The 19,602-nt window shown below is 39.6% G+C and overlaps 1 protein-coding gene across 1 annotated transcript in view; it reads left to right on the top strand.

Annotated features, from left to right (window-relative positions):
- The window catches only part of si:dkey-106n21.1 (solute carrier family 23 member 2), a 41,065-nt gene extending 39,579 nt beyond the window's left edge, over window positions 1-1,486 (top strand). Inside the window, exons 11-12 of the mRNA XM_054619871.1 lie at window positions 482-577; window positions 656-1,486. Of these exons, the coding sequence (XP_054475846.1) occupies window positions 482-577; window positions 656-840 (281 nt within the window). The 3' untranslated portion in view covers window positions 841-1,486. The remainder of the gene's footprint in view (window positions 1-481; window positions 578-655) is intronic.
- Window positions 1,487-19,602: the final 18,116 nt, after the last annotated feature.

Raw genomic sequence — 19,602 nt, 5'->3', positions numbered from 1 at the left:
CGCTGGTGTAACATTAAATGCAATTTCTTTTTGCCAAATACATGTATATAGGTGGCCACTAAATATTGGGCCACTTGCTTATATATTCTGCCAACTCACTAATAGTACTGTTGAAGTCTCGACCGCTCACCCGTGACAGGTTGTTAATGTTTACGACTTTCAAGTAAATGCATAGATATGAATGTGTTAAATTGTTATTTCTTAAAATAATGGTAATGGTGGGATCTGTTCAACACAGAAAGCAGGTTTGAGAACAGATGCATTTTAGGTATAGCTTTAGTCAGGCCCCAGTGCTGTTTGTTTGGGGAAGATTATATTTCTCTCAGTTTCAGTAGGCAGAACTTAAACTTGACCTCTGGCCTCTCTGTGTGAAGGAGGTCAGAGCAAAGAGCAAAGGGAACTCACCTACAAGAGTTATCGATGTTATTTCACAAGCCACTGACCTTACACATGTTTATTTACCCTCTTCTCTATTTTGAAGGAATAAAAGAGCTGGACCAAGTGATCGTGGTGCTCTTCACCACACACATGTTCATCGGAGGATTCTTTGGGTTTATCCTGGACAACACCATTCCAGGTATGTCAAAAATACAAACAAAATGATCTCACAAGCCACCAACATCACTATCAGCTAACCTCGTCTTTTCTTCTACAGGCACCGAAAAAGAGCGGGGCATCAGGAGCTGGCAAGACCAGGCTCAACAAGGAAGCAAAAACATGTGTGACGAGTCGTGCTATGATATCCCTTACTTAAACGGTGTTTTTAGACGGTTTAGATGTTTCCAGTACCTGCCCTTCCTCCCTTCTTATAAGACTACCCAACAGGGGACATCCTTGTAACGACGTGTTAGCTTACATGGTAGTATTGATGCTGGCCTATCAGCCCCATAAAAATCAATCAGTAGACAGTAGTTGAGGTTCTGTTAAAATATATATACCTAAATCTAAACCATATATCTTGTTAGGGACTCCCAAGTTCAACACCTCCGTCCTTGTATGGACTAAAACATTGACTTAAACACTATTGAGTTTCTACAACAAAGTTGAGGTATTATGTCTCCTTACAGTTGGAATTCAAAACAGAAACCTTGATGTCTAGGTTAGTAAAACATCTGTAGTGCCTGAACAAGCAAAGAGCAGCATGATACATCAAGGAGGAATCATCAGTCCTAACGAGAACTTGCATAGACATTAATAAGACAGGCCTTTAGAGTGTCAAGAGATGGTTTTTTTCACATCTCTCCGTTGAGCAAAGCTTTTTTTCAGACCCTCAGCATGCACAAAGACATTGCATTACCCATGTTTCAGTCATCTTTTTTTTTTAACTACAGCCAATTGAATAAATGAATAAATGTATGCACTGTTCCAATTCAGACTTAGGTGTAATTAATGTGTCATGAAGCTGGTCAGTAGCCACTGTTCAGGTGTTACCAATGTGTAGTAACATTTTCAGTAGGATCATTACTACCTCAGCAAGAACAGTAACCCAGAGAAACAGATGATTATTGGAAATCTTTTTCATTTTATATATATATATATATATGTATAAAATGTCTGTTGTTTTTCATTAACATTATTAAGGTTACTGATCATACATTCTCTGTGATTTGTCACTGTGTAGAAGTACATCATGTTTTTGCATTTTAGAATATATATATAATTTTACTAATTTTTGTACCATAATTTTCAGAAAGTCCTAAACTGTGATGGGTTGTTGTTAAATAAATGTGTAACATGTTCAACTTGAGATGTTGGATTAGTTTTTGACAAGTAATAAACTCTACAGAGATCTTGAGATTTGAGAATAAAAGCAGCTCCACAAAGCCATGAAGTTCAAAAGCACAGTATGCTTGGTGCACTTACTCCACAGGGTGTAAATCTTTTTCAAACAAGACTAAAAGTCAACGAGTCCCTGAGGGGAAAGTGAATGTCTGTCCAAATTTCATGGTGAACTATCTGAGAGTTCACAAATTTCAAGAAAAATCGTAAAAATCATCAAAGGCAGCGGGCTTAATCCTCTGGGGACCATGAATATTTCTACAAAATGTCATGTATTAGTCTTTGGAGATCATTTATTTAGCTACAGAAGAAAATCATGACAAAAAAGTAGTACATTACTCCATGTTTTGAACTTGCATCAGGAGAAACGTTAACGGTAGCAACAAAACAATTTGTTGCATCTATCCTGACGTCTGTTGCTTTTTAAGTCTTGAGTTTGGTGATACCTCCGTTGCCATCTTGGGTGGCATACATGGAGTCAGAGGAGTGACCTAGAGATGCTGTATGTAACCCTGGTAGTGGCAGCAACCTGTCAATCACAGCAAGCCCAAAACATATTTGCTTTATGGTCTTTTTGACACTAAATGGAGCATAATTTACTAAATGAACATCATGCTGTATTGAAGAAGACTTGAAACTAGAGATTGAGACCATAAACTCATGTTCACAATGTTTACTGAGGGAATAAATCAAGAGAGAAGTAGAGTTATTTTCTCATAGACTCTCTCAGACTGCTGGCCATTAGAGAGAATGAAGGTGTTAAAACACTTCTACATTGGCTTCACTCTGCAGAACCAGAAGTTGCTCCCTGGTTTTAGTACCTGTCTCTTTTAGCCCGTAAAGCCCAGTCTGCTCTGATTGGTCAGTGTTTCTGTTTGTCCGCATCATTAGCTGCATTTCTAAGATGATTAATGCTACAATAACCCCTTTTAAACCAAAAGCTTACTTGAGAAAAGAAAAATGTAAAAGCCCAAATTTGGTGGCCTTTTGCACATTCTAATGTCACTATTCCATCATATACACGGATCTGAATTATGTCTGAATGCCATTTTCCCAATCCCTTCTAAAACCTTTTTCCCACATGATCTGACCCAGGTTTCTGCATGATACGTATTCAGTATATATCCATCCTTATAGTCAGTGCAGTGGTGTATGCACAAATCAAATTGTGGGTGGGCAAAGAGAAAATCAGGTGGGCCTAGCACGTGAGACCAATCATAGGCTACTTACTTTCACTCTGAAACTCTGAACTCCAGTTGTACACCCAACAAAAACAATACCCAATAAACTATCGTACTGAACTCGGCCACTACAGTCCACAATTATAAATTGGCTTACTTTTGATGATTACAGGAGGAGACAACTGTGCTTTGTGTTGAACACCGAAATTATTTCATTATAGTCTCTTTCAAAGGGGAAGGGGAAAACAGTTCAGTCTGTGTTAGGCCCTGATGCCAGTTTTTCTCCGACTGACAGTTGAACATCAGTCTTAATCAGTATGTTATAGTATTTTATAGGTAAGGTGACGAGGGGCCACATACGTGTCGTTAGGAGTTGGCACTTGTTGATGAGAAACTGGCGTAGGAGGAGGTCTTGGTTGAGAATGATGGCTGGACTTGAGCTGAACTCTCTTCCTCCATCTCCTCTTAAGCCAACTGCTTTGTTTTGCCATGATTCTTTTTTATATCTTAACTTACATTAAATGCAGCTAGTGGAAAGTAGGCCTCTGTTCCTCTATGCAATGCGCCATTGTTGTGGTTTAACGAGCAATCGATCCGTGTGCAACCACTGCACATTTGGCCGAGAGACACCGATTAACAAGTCTACTTGTTAAAGAGAAACCCTCGCTGCACATTGAGTCATAGATGAGGGGCTGCTAGTAATCTGGCATTTGTTTAATGCACAGCCAAGCCCCAAAAATCTGTTAAAAACAAGAAACTTTTTTTTTTACTATTTTAATGGTTCATACTAGTATTTGGGGTTTCTCTAGAGCATTTTTACATGCTTTAATGTTCAAAAAACACTTTATTTTTCTCACACAATCCGTCTGAAAATACCTATATACACCCTCGGTCTGAAACGCTCCGTTTTAGCGCCTGTTTATTAAAGCCCTCCCCCAGAAAAAGCCCAATCTGCTCTGATTGGCTTGAGAGAAAAATATGTTGCACCTCTGCAAAGTTGGCAATCTGTGGATGGAGATATTAAGAATCGATTCTAATGAGTCTGCATGTGACATATGAATGGGAGCCGGTTCTGATTGTCTTGTTGAATCACATCTTTTCTGATCTTGGACTCCAGGCACTCCAGATACACAAAATTTATTTGCATATTACAAAGTTCACAGTTTACTTTTAAAACAGTCATTGAGGTGGAAGACAATTCAAATATTCAGATTTTCTTGCACCATTTGAAGTTGCAAGAAAATCGAGTAGTTAAAAAATGTTAATCTCCACATGCAACCAAGACCAATAGATCAGGAGTTAGAGCAAACAATGGTGTGGGTTTGTTTACTCTTGCATAAGCTACTTTATGCAGCTTTACTCCAAGGTACACCATATTGAATTAATCCATGGGGCTCAGAAGTCTAAGCCGCCATTTATAAGATTTCATAGGGTCATGCTGGTCCTGGAAAGTGTCCAAGTTGGTCACTATGAGAAAGGGTATGGAACTTTTGGGGTGAGATTGGACCTCATGGAATAACCACTGGTACGACTGGATTTGTTTTTAATTGGCTTATACGAGTAATTTAGGAGAACTTGAAGCATTCACAAATGTTCTCGTATTTTGAATTTTCTCTGAGGAACAATCATAATTTATGATCAGTCCACATCTGTCTTGGCATATGCAATTAGTCTGCTGTTATTGAAACCAAAATGTTTCACCAATGAATGGTTTGTATTTTTTTCTAATAAAGCATGACTATCCAAATTTGTAATCTTCTAAATGTATCTAAAGTTAGCACAGTTGAGGAATCTGACTAGCATGAGCCCACCGTATGGAAAGGATGTCGGAGAGATTAAGATAAGAAAATGCTTTTGCTTTTCACCCATGCACTTTGCGCCACTAAATCACTAAAATACTTTGAGAGCAGATTGTCTTCTCTTCCGCCAAAGTAAACGTATAGTCAAGAGTTGTTTTTTGGTGAGCAGACAAAATATCATTCTACATTTATGTTAGATTTAAACACTGAGTTTGTATTGTATTGTCAAAAAAATGCACTGTTGACGACACACTGACTCTCAGCACCATGGACAGGGCCCTATTGGGGCTTTACATAAGTTTTCTTAATGTCATTTATATTACAAACTCAAATCTGCGCTAAAAAGGATGTCATCGAAAGTGTGCTGGGCTGTGTGTTTAATGATATTTCAACATAAAATATGGCAGATTAAATTTTAGTAATCAGTTACCAATTTTGTTCTTATTTCTTTATATTACCTTACACCATCTGGAGTATTTGGCAAATGTATTGAATATATCTATATTTGTAATTTAATGTTTATTTATCTTTTTGTTTGTTTGTTTGTTTTTTTAACTGCATCCGTATAGTCTGTATTATGTTAGTTTTTGGGCCAGTAGAAGAAGGTGCATTACTGAAATGACTTCAGTTAACTTTTTTTAAATATTTAATTTTTTAAGCATTTTTTATTCAAGGTAATTCAGTTTTTAAATCTGGTTTGCTGCCATGGTTCAAGCTTAGAAAGAAACTTTGCAACTATGTAGGGTCAGGCTGTTTTATTTTGGCCTGGTCATAGCTCCAGAAGGGTCTGCAGAAATTAATTTCATGTAATATTTGTCAAATAAAACAAAACATAAACATACATGAATGGTTAAATGACCCAATACTGAGATTCAAAAAAGTGCTTTGTCAAGGAAATGTCACCATTCAGCATTAATCTCTCAGCGAATCAATACTGGCCATCGCAAGCACAGTGGCACCAGACAGTAATCCAATTATGTGTAGCCCATGTGACATGTATACATTTGCCAGTGCGTAATCACATTAATTGGGCAAAGCATTCAGTGGTGCCATTTTGACAAAAAACATATGTGCTCCTGACCGTTGTGTAAACTCTCAGAACTTTTTTTGCTGAATTGTATAAAATGTAGATCAGACTGCCACCTTACACTTTCTGTTGGATTACATAGATATTTTTCCACAGCTGGTGCCCGTGATAGCTGTTGATGTAACATGTTACATATTTGGTGCACAGTTGAGTCAGACTCAATCCCGTCTCCTACAATATCACATATCCATCAAACTAAACTGCAGTATTTTCTCACAGATTTCGGTTGCAGTTTTATACACATGGTTATTGTTAAATTTAAAGCAAAAAACACAACTACTTGGTTACATAAAAGCAACAAGACTTCTTTGTTACGTTTGAGTGAAACATCATGGTTTGTTGGTCAAAAAATCTGGTTTAAGCCGTCTTCTTCCCGACACAGACTTCCGTTGACTGTGTGATGAAAAAAACAACTTAATCCGGGAGGAAATATGTTTCCCTTGAAAAGAAATTGACAGTGTAGTTTTGTTGTACATTTTTAGGAGACCAGGCTGCCTGACTGCATTTCAAAAGCTCAGTTTATAACTGGAGATTCAAGCATCCACAAACCGCTTCCACATGCAATGAATAAAAAAGTATTCAGAACTTCATCAATCTACTCTCAACATCCCTGAATGACAATGCTGAAACAGCATTTAAGATATTTGCAATTTCATTAAAAGATAAAAAGTAAATTATCACATAGACATGTAAGTATTCAGACCCTTTGCTGTGAAGCCTAACATGTAGCTCAGGTGCCTCCCATTTCTCTTGATCATGTTTGAGATGTCTCTTCCCCTTGATTGGAGTCCACCTGTGGTGCATATAATTGATTGGACGTGATTTTGAAAGGGTCACACCTGTCTATGTGAGGTCTCTCTGCTAAGGACGCTTATCAGAGCATAAACTGAGCTGTGAGGTGGAGGAGCTTCCTGAAGAGCTCATAGAGAAAGCTTGTGTTGAGACACCAATCTTGCAAAGGCTAAAAAAAAAAATATGATTCATTGAAGTTCCACAAGAGCACAATGGCCTCCAAATTTCTAAAATGCAAGAAATTTAAGACGGCCATGACTCTTCAAAGAGCGGAGATCTTGTTTGGAGACGGGAGCAACCTTACGACCATTACTGCATAACTCCACTGATTTATGGCAAAGTGGCCAGACAGCCTCTCCTCAGTGACAGACACATGAAAGCCTGCCTGGGGTGTGAAAAATAAACAGCTAAAGGACTCTCAGACTGTGAGATTCTCCGAATTGTTCTGCAGAACCTGCAGGAAACCAGGCACCACTCATCACCTCTATAACGCCACCCCCCCCAATGGTGAAGCATGGTGCTGGCAGCATCATGCTGTGGGGTGTTGATTTTTCTGAGGAGCTGGTTAAGGGTTCGGTTCCAAGCTAAACAGAGCAAAGAGTCCCTCCAGACTTGAACCCAGTTGAAAATGGGAAGATTTGGGTTGTGATTATGGTGCATTGAGTTTAGATTAGTGATGTGGGAGGGAATTCATTTTCATTTTAGATTAAGGCAGAGTTAAGTTACTGTTGCAATGGCAGACAACTTTCTCTCAAACAAAATGACGATCTCTAGAAAAAAGTACAAATCCTGCTTCTTGTGGCTCTCCCAAGATGGTGATGGGTGACATTGGCGTTAACCATTTTATATTGTTTGATTAATTGATGCTTTTGTTTTTTGTATTTCTGCATCCTGTAAAACATATAGTGTACAGTGAGCCCCTGTGCTGGCTCATGTATTTGAATATTTTCTAATGCATGTATGCGTTGTTTAATCCCTTGTGCTGGTGGGCATCATTTGACTCCAGCATGGGAATGGCGGACTCTGCCACTGACGATTAAACAACTTTTATAAAGAGATAATCAATGAGGGTAAATATATTTAATGGCTATTGCAGGATCCACTCCAGTCATTTGGTACCAATTGTTCGATTTGAAACATGCTTTATTTGGTAAAGTTAATTTATACCCTATTTTTGCATAGCATATTCATCGCTCTGTTATATTAAATGTTACATTTCTACTGTTAATAGCGGTGCTGTCCAGAAAACAATAACAAATAACTAGTTTCATCAAACTTTTTGAAAAAATATAAGGAAACCAAGTGACCGAAACTCAAGCGTTACTGTATTTGTTATCGATTTGAAATCTGCAGAAGAGTTCAGGCAGTTAACTAAACACAAAGAGACGAAACATACGCTGATTCTCAAGGAATCCACAGCAAAAATGAATTCCAGGAACCAGATCCATATCTGATGTCTGGTCGTCAGTCTGCCAGACACATCAGCATGTGAGTCGCAGGAAACAGGCAGGTGAAACATTAAACCATTATCGGAGGCATCACAACGTTGCAGTCCTCTGGAGCCAGTAGTGATTAGATAAAAGTGGCCAGGAAGAATCTCTGAGGGAGAACAATGATCTAGTATGAAGGCTGTGATGCAACAACTTGATTATGGTTCATGAGTATCACTCCCAGATTTGATGTGCTATGTGTGGCACATCGAATCAATGTGATGTGAGTTATAACGGCCATTTGCAGTGGAATTCAGAAAGTACCCTATTGCAGAGTTACAGGTCAAAGATCTAATTATCTTGTTGTCAGTGTCATGAAAATGTGACTGATGGATGGATTGTATAAGCTTTATAAAGATCTATATGTTCATGATATTCCGTGTAGGTTACCCTCTTTGAAACGCTTTTGAAGAAGTGTTTGATAGCACTAATAAATCCACCTTTGATGCCATGTTATCCTGCCTTTTACAACACTGGAGACATAAACCTTTTAATAAAACCACCATGAGACATGGTCCCTCCAAATTGGCATGACCAATCCCTTGGCTCACGGACCAAATCTTCAGATTCATCCTTATCACGTCAGGATGGACAGACTGATAGTGATACAGAATGTGGACATTTATATTTAGACATTAACTCTAATCCAGTTTTAAGATCCTGTGGATCAGAACTGAGTCTAAGATAAAGGTGTCTTTATTGCAAAGTATTACAGATGTTGTATCTCAGGCATCCGATGTCAGTTTAATCTTTCTGCTCTGAAAAGACTGACCCTCGCTTTGTAGTAACGTCACCCACATAAATGTACAAGGAGCGGCTCAAAAGCAGAATGTTTCTCACACCATTACATATACAATATCATGAATATGAGGATGTGTCTTTGTTTCTACAGTGAATAAAAGATACCAGGAGATATTGGCTTTGAAGGTCTTCACCCAAAATAAATTCGAAGTTTTTAACCTAAAACCAAACAATTTAACATTATTTGACCTTTATTATTACTTTAGATAACATGCAAAAAGAGAAAAGTTGCGTTTTTTTAAAATATTTATTCAAATTTTACATTATTAAATTAAATTATTTATTTTGCCTTCGTCTGAACATTCATTCGTCTGGCAATGTTTGCCCTGTAAAATCCAATTGTGTAAATCAAAAGAGCAGATTAAGAACACTTTTTTCATTTACTATATTTGTTAAAAAAAATAAGAAACGCTATAACAAACAGTTATTTTGCATAAAGGATGTGAACTTTGCATCGATAAATGACAGCAGCCTCATTCTCACCAGAAAAACCTGCTAATACGAGTTGTCCAGAGAACCCGATATATTCAGAGGAGAGAGGAAAAGCGTTTCTGCAGCTTAAGAGAAGTGATGGTGCAAAAGAAAAAGTCTTGATACGCCAAAGAGTGAAATGTAGAAGAACTGTCCCACACAGATTAGTGGTAGAGCTCTGGGAAGTTGTTTTTGGTCCAATATGTTCCATGTTGTTCGTATGATTGGACCTCAAGAAAAATGACACCAGTTTTTCTCCTTAAATACACAATGACATCACCATGAGCGTTTGTGCTGCTCATGTTACCATTTCCAGTTAAATCAAGTCAGACAGTGTGGATTACATCATTCCATTGCATTAGTCCCAAACTAAATTCCCACTGTAACTGAAAAGGCCTTTTTTTTTTGGATTCATCCTTTTGACCACATTTTTTTTATTATTTTCTTAAAACTGGATGAAGCCCATCATGTATGGCTTAGCTTGATAGACATAGTTCGTGTTTGATGTCAAGTCTGGTTTCTGTAAAAATCTGTCATGGCTTTGGCCCATTGTTGGAATTCAGTGCAAGCAGAAAATCCCACTTTGTTTAAACTGGAGGAATCCAGTAGATAAAGCAAGCAACAACCACCTGTCATTCAAACAAACGTAGCACTGCTAATAATAATAATAATAATAATAATAATAATAACTTTTTTTTATATAGTATCTTTTAAAACTTCTGTTAAGTGCTCCCAAAAAAACAAATACATGACCATAGTCAACAATTAAAAATAACACATAAACTACACAGCAAGAACATGCAATAATTAACAGATATAATATTTAAGCTCTTCTTCTTATCTGCAGGCTTTCAGAACAGCGCCCTATATCTGTTTACTTACACTACCTAGTAATACGACCTATACTGTATACCTGTGATGTGTAATAATTGGGTGTCTGTTAAATTTGTAAAACAATGGAGACTCTTAAACTTTGTGTTGTCTCACTTATGACGCACCTTTAACCCACTCTGAGTTATTCCCAACATTCACTTTGATGTGATTCATTCTTATTAGTAAGAAGTATTTGACACCAATGTCAGATCAAAGCATGACATCATCCCCCGACTCACTTCTACTTCCGCTCCATGTCCATCCTTAAAGCAGTAAATTGATCGTTCATCCTCCTTTATTCATATTTCTGTCTAACTGATCGCCTCCCTATAAGCATTCTGTGTGCTTTAAAATCTCCACGCCTCATTTCCTTTTCTGTACATTACTGTGAACATGTCAACAGCTTTACAGATGTAAAAGATCCACAACTAAATGTTTCCTGCATCGAGCTATAAATCTTAACATTGACCCATTTTATACACAGAGAGAGGAACTCCCGGTAGGCCGACCCATCTCTGAGAAAAGAAAACACCCTCCATCATTTTGATTATTAGCTCTGTCTTGTCCAATAAGACTAAAACCCTGTGATCCAAAACACCAAACTCTGTCATAACAAAATGTCTTGCACGTATGCTGCATCTGGAACTACTTCATATACATACTTTTTCATTTCTTGGCCGTTAGTTGTGCGGCTTTCTTGCTTCCACTGTAGAAAAATAAAAGACTTAACCCTCCTCTGGAACTTCATTTTGGCCAACTTCAGGTGCATCCAGCAAAGTGGGCGTCTGGTCTGCTTTCACGTCTCTCATCTCAAGGAATCTTTCTGGATTCGGGCCAGATGTTTTTGGTGCATTACTGTCACTTTGGAATGCAATTCTTTGGCCAATTCCACTGTAATGTGTTTGTTAAAGCCCCCTTAGTTTCTTCAGTGCTTCTGTGTAAGAGTCTTAGCTCTGTGTGCTTCTGTCCCAGTACTACACAGCCTCCAAATACAAAGCACTCCTCCGCAGTGGCAGCATTTAACCTTGGCATCCTTTTTCACACTAAACACATGTTGGCCTCCACATCCTGCACACCTTAGCTTTCCTTTACATGGCTGTGCAGGTTTGTTCTTTGGAACGCATAACACCTGATGGGATGGGAATGTTTTCCCCACGCTGTAGTTCATGCAGCCTTTGCACGGATTTACAGAGTTTTCTCAAACAGAACTACCAGCGAAGGGGTTTTCTTCAATGAACCATCCCATTTGCTCTTAATCCTTGTTGCATCCATTACTTTGCCCTCTTGAATCTCATTTAAACATCTTCCATAGAAATATTGAGACGTTGTGTTTCAGGTCACATATTTTTATTTGCAAAAGTTGGTATAACTTCATCAACTATGTTCGCTTGAGGTGTTTTTTGCCAAAAAGAGTTGATGGGCTAAATATGATACGGAATCGCCTTTGCCAAATATATTCCGACATAGTGAACATTTAACTCACATGAATGATCAGCTGTTTCTGCTGTCACTGTCTTAGATATTTCCATAACTTGTGAATGCCTGTCTTCGTCTCCGGACAACTTAAAAACATGGCTGACAGTAGCTGACATGAAAGAACAATTAAATCTTGCCCAATAGACCCAAATTCCTGAAAACCTCTCGTTTGTCATTTTGCCTGTTTCCAGTCTTTCGATTTCACTTACTCTCTTTTCAACTCAGCTGCCACGAAGGTTTTGTTTTGGACGTTTCTTTATTGAAAACACTGTTTATAATCCTTCTGCTCCTCCTGTTTGTCTGCATTAAGTCCATGCCCTGTTGTCAAGGACATCTTCAAATCTGTGTCCTGGGCGTTCATGCATTGGAACATTGTCAGATATCAGCGCTCACCATATGCTCTCTACTATGCTCTGTGTCAGTGTGCATGTGTGGCCAGTTTGAGAAACATCTGTGTCCTATTGTGCCTTTGGAAGACATGAAAATAAAAAATGTTGCATCACTGTTGCCCTTGAGTTAGAGGAGAGCCACAGTATATAGTGTTTGAACGTGCACAGTGGCCTCCGTTGTAATGAAATCTTCTCGTCCTAAAGTGTTTTTCCAGACCGATGCTGGACTTTGCCCAAGGGCAGTAAGTAAAACGGTTTGAATAGAGATGGTCTCCCTTCCCTAATTAATGGACCTGTTGTTTTTCTCCCCTTTCATCCTGCCAGTGTCACAATTCCCCTATTTTTGAGCTTGCAGCTGAAACTTTAATATTATGTTGGACTACAGTACATCTGCGGTTAATAAGCTGCCCGGTGTCACAAGGACACACAATGTGGTTGGCTGTAAAAACAAGCCACTGCACTTCAAAATCTTCTGACCCAGAACCATGGCGTGATGGTTATGAGGCCCAGTAGAAAACATGAAAACATGTGCGAGGCCATGAGTATTGGGTTTTTTTGGGGTAGGGGGGGTTATTTTTTTCTTTGAATTGAGGAACTCTAATAACAGAGGTTATCTTAGTCTTTGCAGATAGTAAAGCCCCATGAGGCGAGTTTATTGGGCTGTATAGATAACAAAGAGTTCCATCCATCCATCCATCTCCTTCCGCTTATCCGGGGCCGGGTCGCGGGGGCAGCAAGCTAAGGAGGGTCCTCCAGACGTCCTTCTCCCCAGCAACACTTTCCAGCTCCAGGCCAGACGAGATATATAGTCTCTCCAGCGTGTTCTGGGTCTACCCCGGGGCCTCTTACCAGTTGGACGTGCCTGGAAAACCTCTAAAGGGAGGCGTCCAGGGGGCATCCTGATCAGATGCCCGAGCCACCTCAGCTTGGCCCTTTCGACGCGAAGGAGCAGCGGCTCTACTCCGAGCTCCCTCCGGATGTCTGAGCTCCTCACCCTATCTCTAAGGCTGAGCCCAGCCACCCTACGAAGGAAGCTCATTTCGGCCGCTTGTATTCTGGTAAATCGAGAGCTTTGCCTTACGGCTCAGCTCCTTCTTCACCAAAACAGTCCGGTACAACGCCCTGACGCTGCATCGGACCGCCTGTCCATCTCCCGCTCCATTTTACCCTCACTCGTGAATAAGATCCCGAGATACTTGAACTCCCTCGCTTGGGGCAGTGACTCACTCCCAACCCAGAGGGTGCAATCCACCGTTTTCCGGAAGAGAACCATGGCCTCAGACTTGGAGGTACTGACTCTCATCCCGACCGCTTCACACTCGGCTGTGAACCGCCCCAGTGCGTGCTGAAGGTCACGTTCTGAAGAAGCCAACAGAACCACATCATCTGCAAAAAGCAGGGATGTGATTCTGAGGTCCCCAAACCGGAAACTCTCCTCCCCCCGACTGCGCCTTGAAATCCTGTCCATGAAAATCACAAACAGGATTGGTGACAATGGGCAGCCCTGGCGGAGGCCAACACGCACTGGGAACAAGCTCGACTTTGTGCCGAGTATCCGGACACAGCTCTCACTTTGGTCATACATGGACCGAATGGCTCGTAGTAACGAACCAGGTACCCCATATTCCCGCAGTACCCCCCACAGGACTCCCCGAGGGACACGGTCGAAGGCCTTCTCCAAGTCCACAAAACACATGTAGACTGGATGAGCAAACTCCCATGCACCCTCCAACAGACCTGCAAGGGTGAAGAGCTGGTCCACTGTTCCACGTCCAGGACGGAATCCGCATTGCTCCTCCTGAATCCGAGGTTCGACAATCGGACGGAGCCTCCTTTCCAGCACCCTGGAGTAAACTTTCCCATAACAAAGAGTTGACTATTAAAATGCGTGCACACCAATCAAAGTTTGACACTCACTCTGCAGCTAGTTAAAGTTTAACGGCATAGAATTCAGCCTGGGTCTCCAGAAGCCTGGTGTCGGTGTTGACTTCCAGCGGGGACAGGAGGACAAAGCTCCGACTGCAGGTCAAAGGCAGCAGCGAAGCCAGATCTTTGTCTGTCCAAGGCAGACAAGTCAAGGCCCCGCTTGAGTCTGAGCTGAAGGAATTTCTGCAGAACCTGCATGATTTCCTCTGATTCTGCTAGGTCGGTGGCTACGATGACAAGCATTAAGTATAACTATATAGACAATAGACAATCTTCTTGTTGATTACCATGTGTACTTATTTAAGTCATATAGAAACATCCGTTTGAAATTGAGACTGTTTCATGTTAAAGTTTCTAAAAGTAACTTTTAGACATAAACAATGAGTGTTAGCTGTCATGTCTACTTATTTTAGATTTGAAGCACTACGGCTGAAATAATGTAACTCAAATGACAGAATAATGCATTTAAAAATACAATGCATAGAAAATGTTTGGGGGATGGAGACCTTTCATGCTCATGCATAAGCTTAACAGGGTTTACATACCGAGCTTGGAATAATTTCACATATATGCAAACTGAGCCGTTCCATAGATTAAATCTATTAAATTTGGCAGCCCAGCATGTCTGCACCAAGATGCACAAAGGAGACTTTTTTTTCTTGCAAAAGCTGTTTAGTGTTCTTGGCAAAGATTCGGGCTATGTAGGGTAATTTACCAGTTGTTTTGTCTGGGTTTATGTTGGATTTGTCTGTGGAGGGGAGAGTCTGGTGAAGAGAGGGAGGGAGGTTGTCAGTGATGTCCCACCACAATTGTTTCATTAGTGCGCATTCCATTGTGGCATGTATACAGCTGTCTGTGGAGTTTTGTGTGAACTGCAGACCAATTGTGAAGTCAAATATCTCTGTTTTTGCAAGTTATCCAAAGTCAAAACAAACATCAATGTTATATTTACAGATTTCTTGCCACGATCACATTTTATATATAGTTTCACTTTAAGGTTTTAACAGAGAGATAGAGAAGAAAGGAAGTTCAATATGCAAACATGATGCTTTTTCTGACAGATAACAAAGAGCAACAATTAAGGCAGGCTCACATGATACGTATATATGATGAAAACAAAAGTATGTTTCATTTCACTGTGTCCTTAAAGGATGTGTGCTGTAACTTGCTGGCTAAGTTGACAGAGGGCAGTTTCCCTGTTGAGTGACTTACTGTAAACCCCTCTTCTCCCTGAGGGCATTGGAAGCAGCGTTAGACTTGTGTGGCAGTGAAGTGAGAATACGCTGCATCGTGGGGAGTGGAGACAAGTAAGATGGAGAGAAGATTAAGAACATCAAAGAATATAAAGAATAAGTGGCATTGGAAAAAACACTGGAATAACTAGATATGAATCCAATTTGCGCCCAAGCGTGCTGCAAATGTAGCGCTGTTGGATAGAGAAAAAGCTCACGTTTAGGGCTTCCACAATAACTGCAATATTGCAATAATGCACCGTAATTCATAGGTATCCCACAAAATTGTTATGTAAACAGTCCACGTAATCATGAACCAGGAAGTTCCGCTGTTCGTTTGGTTTGTGAAACTAGAAGTCAACATTGATTTACTAGTCATGTAACTTGCTTACTTCAGTTACAGCTCTTCCGTAGTTATTTCAACCCAAACAAAGATCTTTTCCTAAACTTAACAAGGTACATTTGTTGCCTAAACCTAAATTAGTTAATTCCTCTTAGGACGGAGGTTTATTTTGAAAATATTATATGCATGTAATGAGCGGAAATTGACAGATGGACTGGAGGAATAACCTTTTGTGAGATATCATACAAACAGTTGTATGAGGATACGTTGAATATTGCAATATCACTGCTGTTTTTAGTTTTGTAATGATTGAATTCTTGGCAAATGGAGCGCTGGCAGTGTGACGAGACGTTGAGCGTCTGTTCTGCACTGAGTGTATTGTTTCTTCATTTTAAAAAGAAACAATACACCCTGGTGATGGTCCAACAATGGAGCTTGTTATATAGAACTCAAATCAGGATAAATGAAGTGATGTGCAAACCAAAAAGAAAGGAAAATAATAAAACACACATTGCTGCTGAGCCATTCATTATCACCCCAGGGGGAAATTCCTTCACAGCGGCCCATTTAGCGTTACAGGAAGTAAGTCATGGTATGTTAAGCATCTGGTTTGACCATACAGGGATATGCTTCTGATATCCAAAAGCTCCTTATTCATGGAATTCCAAACATAACTAAATAAATGTTTAGACCAGGGTTAATCAAGTAAACTAAAACTGGAATTAAACGAGAATAAGCTGTGAAAAGTTATTGTTAGTAAACGGGAATTAAACAAAAAAATATGTCCTTTAAGAAAAACTAAACTGAAACAATATTGCGTGAGGTCAATTCATTTCAGTTTTATTTTAAAGCAAACAGCACAGAGGGACTTCATTCTGTCACTTGTTTGCAGCTTTATTAATACTCTGAATAACCTATAGAGAACATTTAAGGTTAAAAATATATACTTAAGAGTTTGAACCAAGTTTCAAGGGAGGTGGAAACCTTGAATATATGCATTTAAGTCAATTTCAGTTCAGTCACTATCTATTGCCGAAGGAGGTCACACAACGATGACTGAGCTCACTGATGAAAGTATTGCAATATTTATATTTTTGCAGTATTACAAAGGGGGTGTCTGTGGCGACATTCCCATATTGTATACACACAAAAAAGGGAACTTCGCACACAATTCTGAATACTTGAAGCTCATGTATCAACAAAACAACTGTTAAATTCAATACACAGTTCCTCTGTTTTCACTCAAATAGAAATGTTAATTCAACCAGGACTGAAATCTTAAAGATTGCCACTTTAAGGCATCAATGTGTCCCTATTCATGTGCAGCCCTGAATGTCACAAAGGAGAGTCTGACGGAGAGTGTGAACCATTCTCCCCATTCATGCGATTCATCGTGTCCCACACGGCTTTTTATCTTGCCTTAAAACAGCTTGAAACACTTTTGCCTGCAGACATGGTCGGACCACAATACACAAACAATATTTTTTTTCTTTTTTAAGCATAATGAGACCTTCAGAGCTGGAAACCTCCGCTGTACCATGAAGACCCGCACAGAGAAAACACACAGCATATACGCATACGAAGAATACCTTAGCGGCCTCTTGTACCATTATTTATACGATGTGAGAGCAGTTATGAGCAACATTGAGATAATGTTTATGGAAAATATGACACCATATGAAAGGATTATGATGGTGCATATTTATCCTCTACAAACCCCATAAAAAGGGTTGGCATAACGGGTGTGAACATGAAACCTGCGGGGCTCTGAACGTAGAAGTTGTTTTTACAAACTGATATCTTCAAGAACTCATTATGGATTTAATGTACCGTCCTGCCCCACATCTGTTACTTGACGGTTATTGCTCATCGTGTTGTAAAAAGCTGTTTGTGACTCATATTTAATGACAGCATAAAACCCTATAGATTATACTGTACAGGACATTACTATCAAAGAGAAAATGGTGTGAAGTGCACCGCTGGGTGCTTTTTGTTAAGCGCTTTTTACAACTTTACTAATTATATAATACCTTTGATGATGCCTCCGCACCGGTTTATGAGCCTTATAAAAACACAGCAAAGCAGCAAGAGCAATCGGTTTTAAAGGCAGATTATCTCGTAAAGTGAGATGGGTAAATAAAAGCCTTTTTTTTTGTTATTTCTCTGGTGGAGCCCACAAGCAAGCGGCTGTGGCGCCACAAGTGTCTGGAGAAAGTATACACAAAATGTCAAGTCAAAAAGATGCTCTAGATCTGATCTCAGGACATTAGACATATTTAAGTGGACATTAGTGGACATTCTAGTGGAAATGAAAAAGTTTTTCCCCAAAATTCAAGCATTATCAAAGGAGCAGTTTTTTGACAGATGAGGTATGACAGGCCACAAACTACAAGACAAACACTAAAATCTGAAGAGAGCCATCAAGACATGGCACAGCTGCCTCATCTGACCATTGTTATTGGGGTCATGCTTCTTCCTAAAAGTTCTGTGTGTGCATCCGCGCTAATAGCTCCTCCAGCAAACCTGGAAATAAGAAATCCATCAAGATGCCAAGATTGATTTTTCAGTGTCAGAGGCAGGAGGACAGAGGATAAAAGGAGACAAAGAGACACAAAATAGAGAAACGACAAGAGCACCAAGACTGAGGCTGAAGAGGAGAAAACATGAGACGGTGCAAACATTAAAGCGAGAAGAATCACAAAAGACAGCTCAGTATAATCACTACTAAATACCAATTTGATTAAAAAAGATGACTTCTTCTAACTTGACCAAGCATTTCATGCAAGAATTCAGTATTTTTTATGTTACCTCTGAATCAAATGAGGCTAAAATGAAGTAAAAACAAAAACATTTTTGTTAGCATTTAAAAGTTCACGGCAAGCTTCTTTGTTTCATTAAACTGTTCTTGCTTTCAAAAGATATGCTTTTCTTATTCATAAAATAATAGAAGAGTAGGAAACCAGGGCCTGAGAACCGAAATCAGGAAGTACAAAAGCAGTTCCAAAACCATTCAAGGAATTCAAAATTTCCAACCTTCCAGTCACAAGTGCCTCTCTATCCTCCCTCGAGGTAGGGAGTTCACACAGCCCTGAGTCAGCACTATTTAGGCACTTTGGCTTCACAATGAATAGATAATTGCCACAGTTGACGATTGTGACTATTTTAGTTTAAGTCTCTGTAATTCAAGCTAATCCTCTTGCACCAACAACAGCAGTGTCTTAATTCAGGCATTGACGCACCAAACCAGTTTTTTTAGCCACTTACAGAAATAACCTACTTTAACTTTGGGGGAGTCGGTCGGGCACCTAAATGCAAAACCCTCTGGGGGCCAATTGTAGGTTTGCACATGGATGCTGGTTTAGAAAAGTTGGAGCCTGCTGCTCTGCTCTGAAGACAGCATTGTTCATTTCTGTGCAGTTAATCCTGCTGGTCTACTGTCGGCCACGCTGACACCTCTACTTTCCTGTTGACAAGAGAAAGTAGGTTATAATTCTGATTAATTATAGGCATCAATACATATTTCCTTTTTGTAACTTTATTCTCACATGCACTATGTCAGTGATGCACAAAATTATGTTCCCAATCATATGTCTCACTTGGAGGAAAATGAATGAAACAAATTGTTGCAACACTAAAGGCACCAGCCATGCAATAAGTCTTGAGTAACATCCCTAATTTACTTATGCAAACAATTGGTCACAGTGCCTTGAGTGCTAAGTCTCTATGGAATTGCTTCAGACATCCATTGTACACAAACCATAAATCTATTTGTCTATACTGTATAAACAAGTATATTCCTAAATTGATCATTGAATCAGGACTGAAGATCACAAAGATAATTGGAGTAGTTTGCAGTCTAATTCCTTCAGGTTATCCCTTCAACCTGAGTCTGTGGCTTCTTACCATACAGCCGGCCTGTGAAACAGAAAGCATCCCTCTCTGTAATTGGCTTCTGGACTTCCT

Source organism: Anoplopoma fimbria, chromosome 19, assembly GCF_027596085.1.
Source record: "Anoplopoma fimbria isolate UVic2021 breed Golden Eagle Sablefish chromosome 19, Afim_UVic_2022, whole genome shotgun sequence".
NCBI lineage: Eukaryota > Metazoa > Chordata > Actinopteri > Perciformes > Anoplopomatidae > Anoplopoma > Anoplopoma fimbria.
Note: the sequence above shows the minus strand (reverse complement) of the source record. Positions and strands in the feature narration are given on the sequence as shown.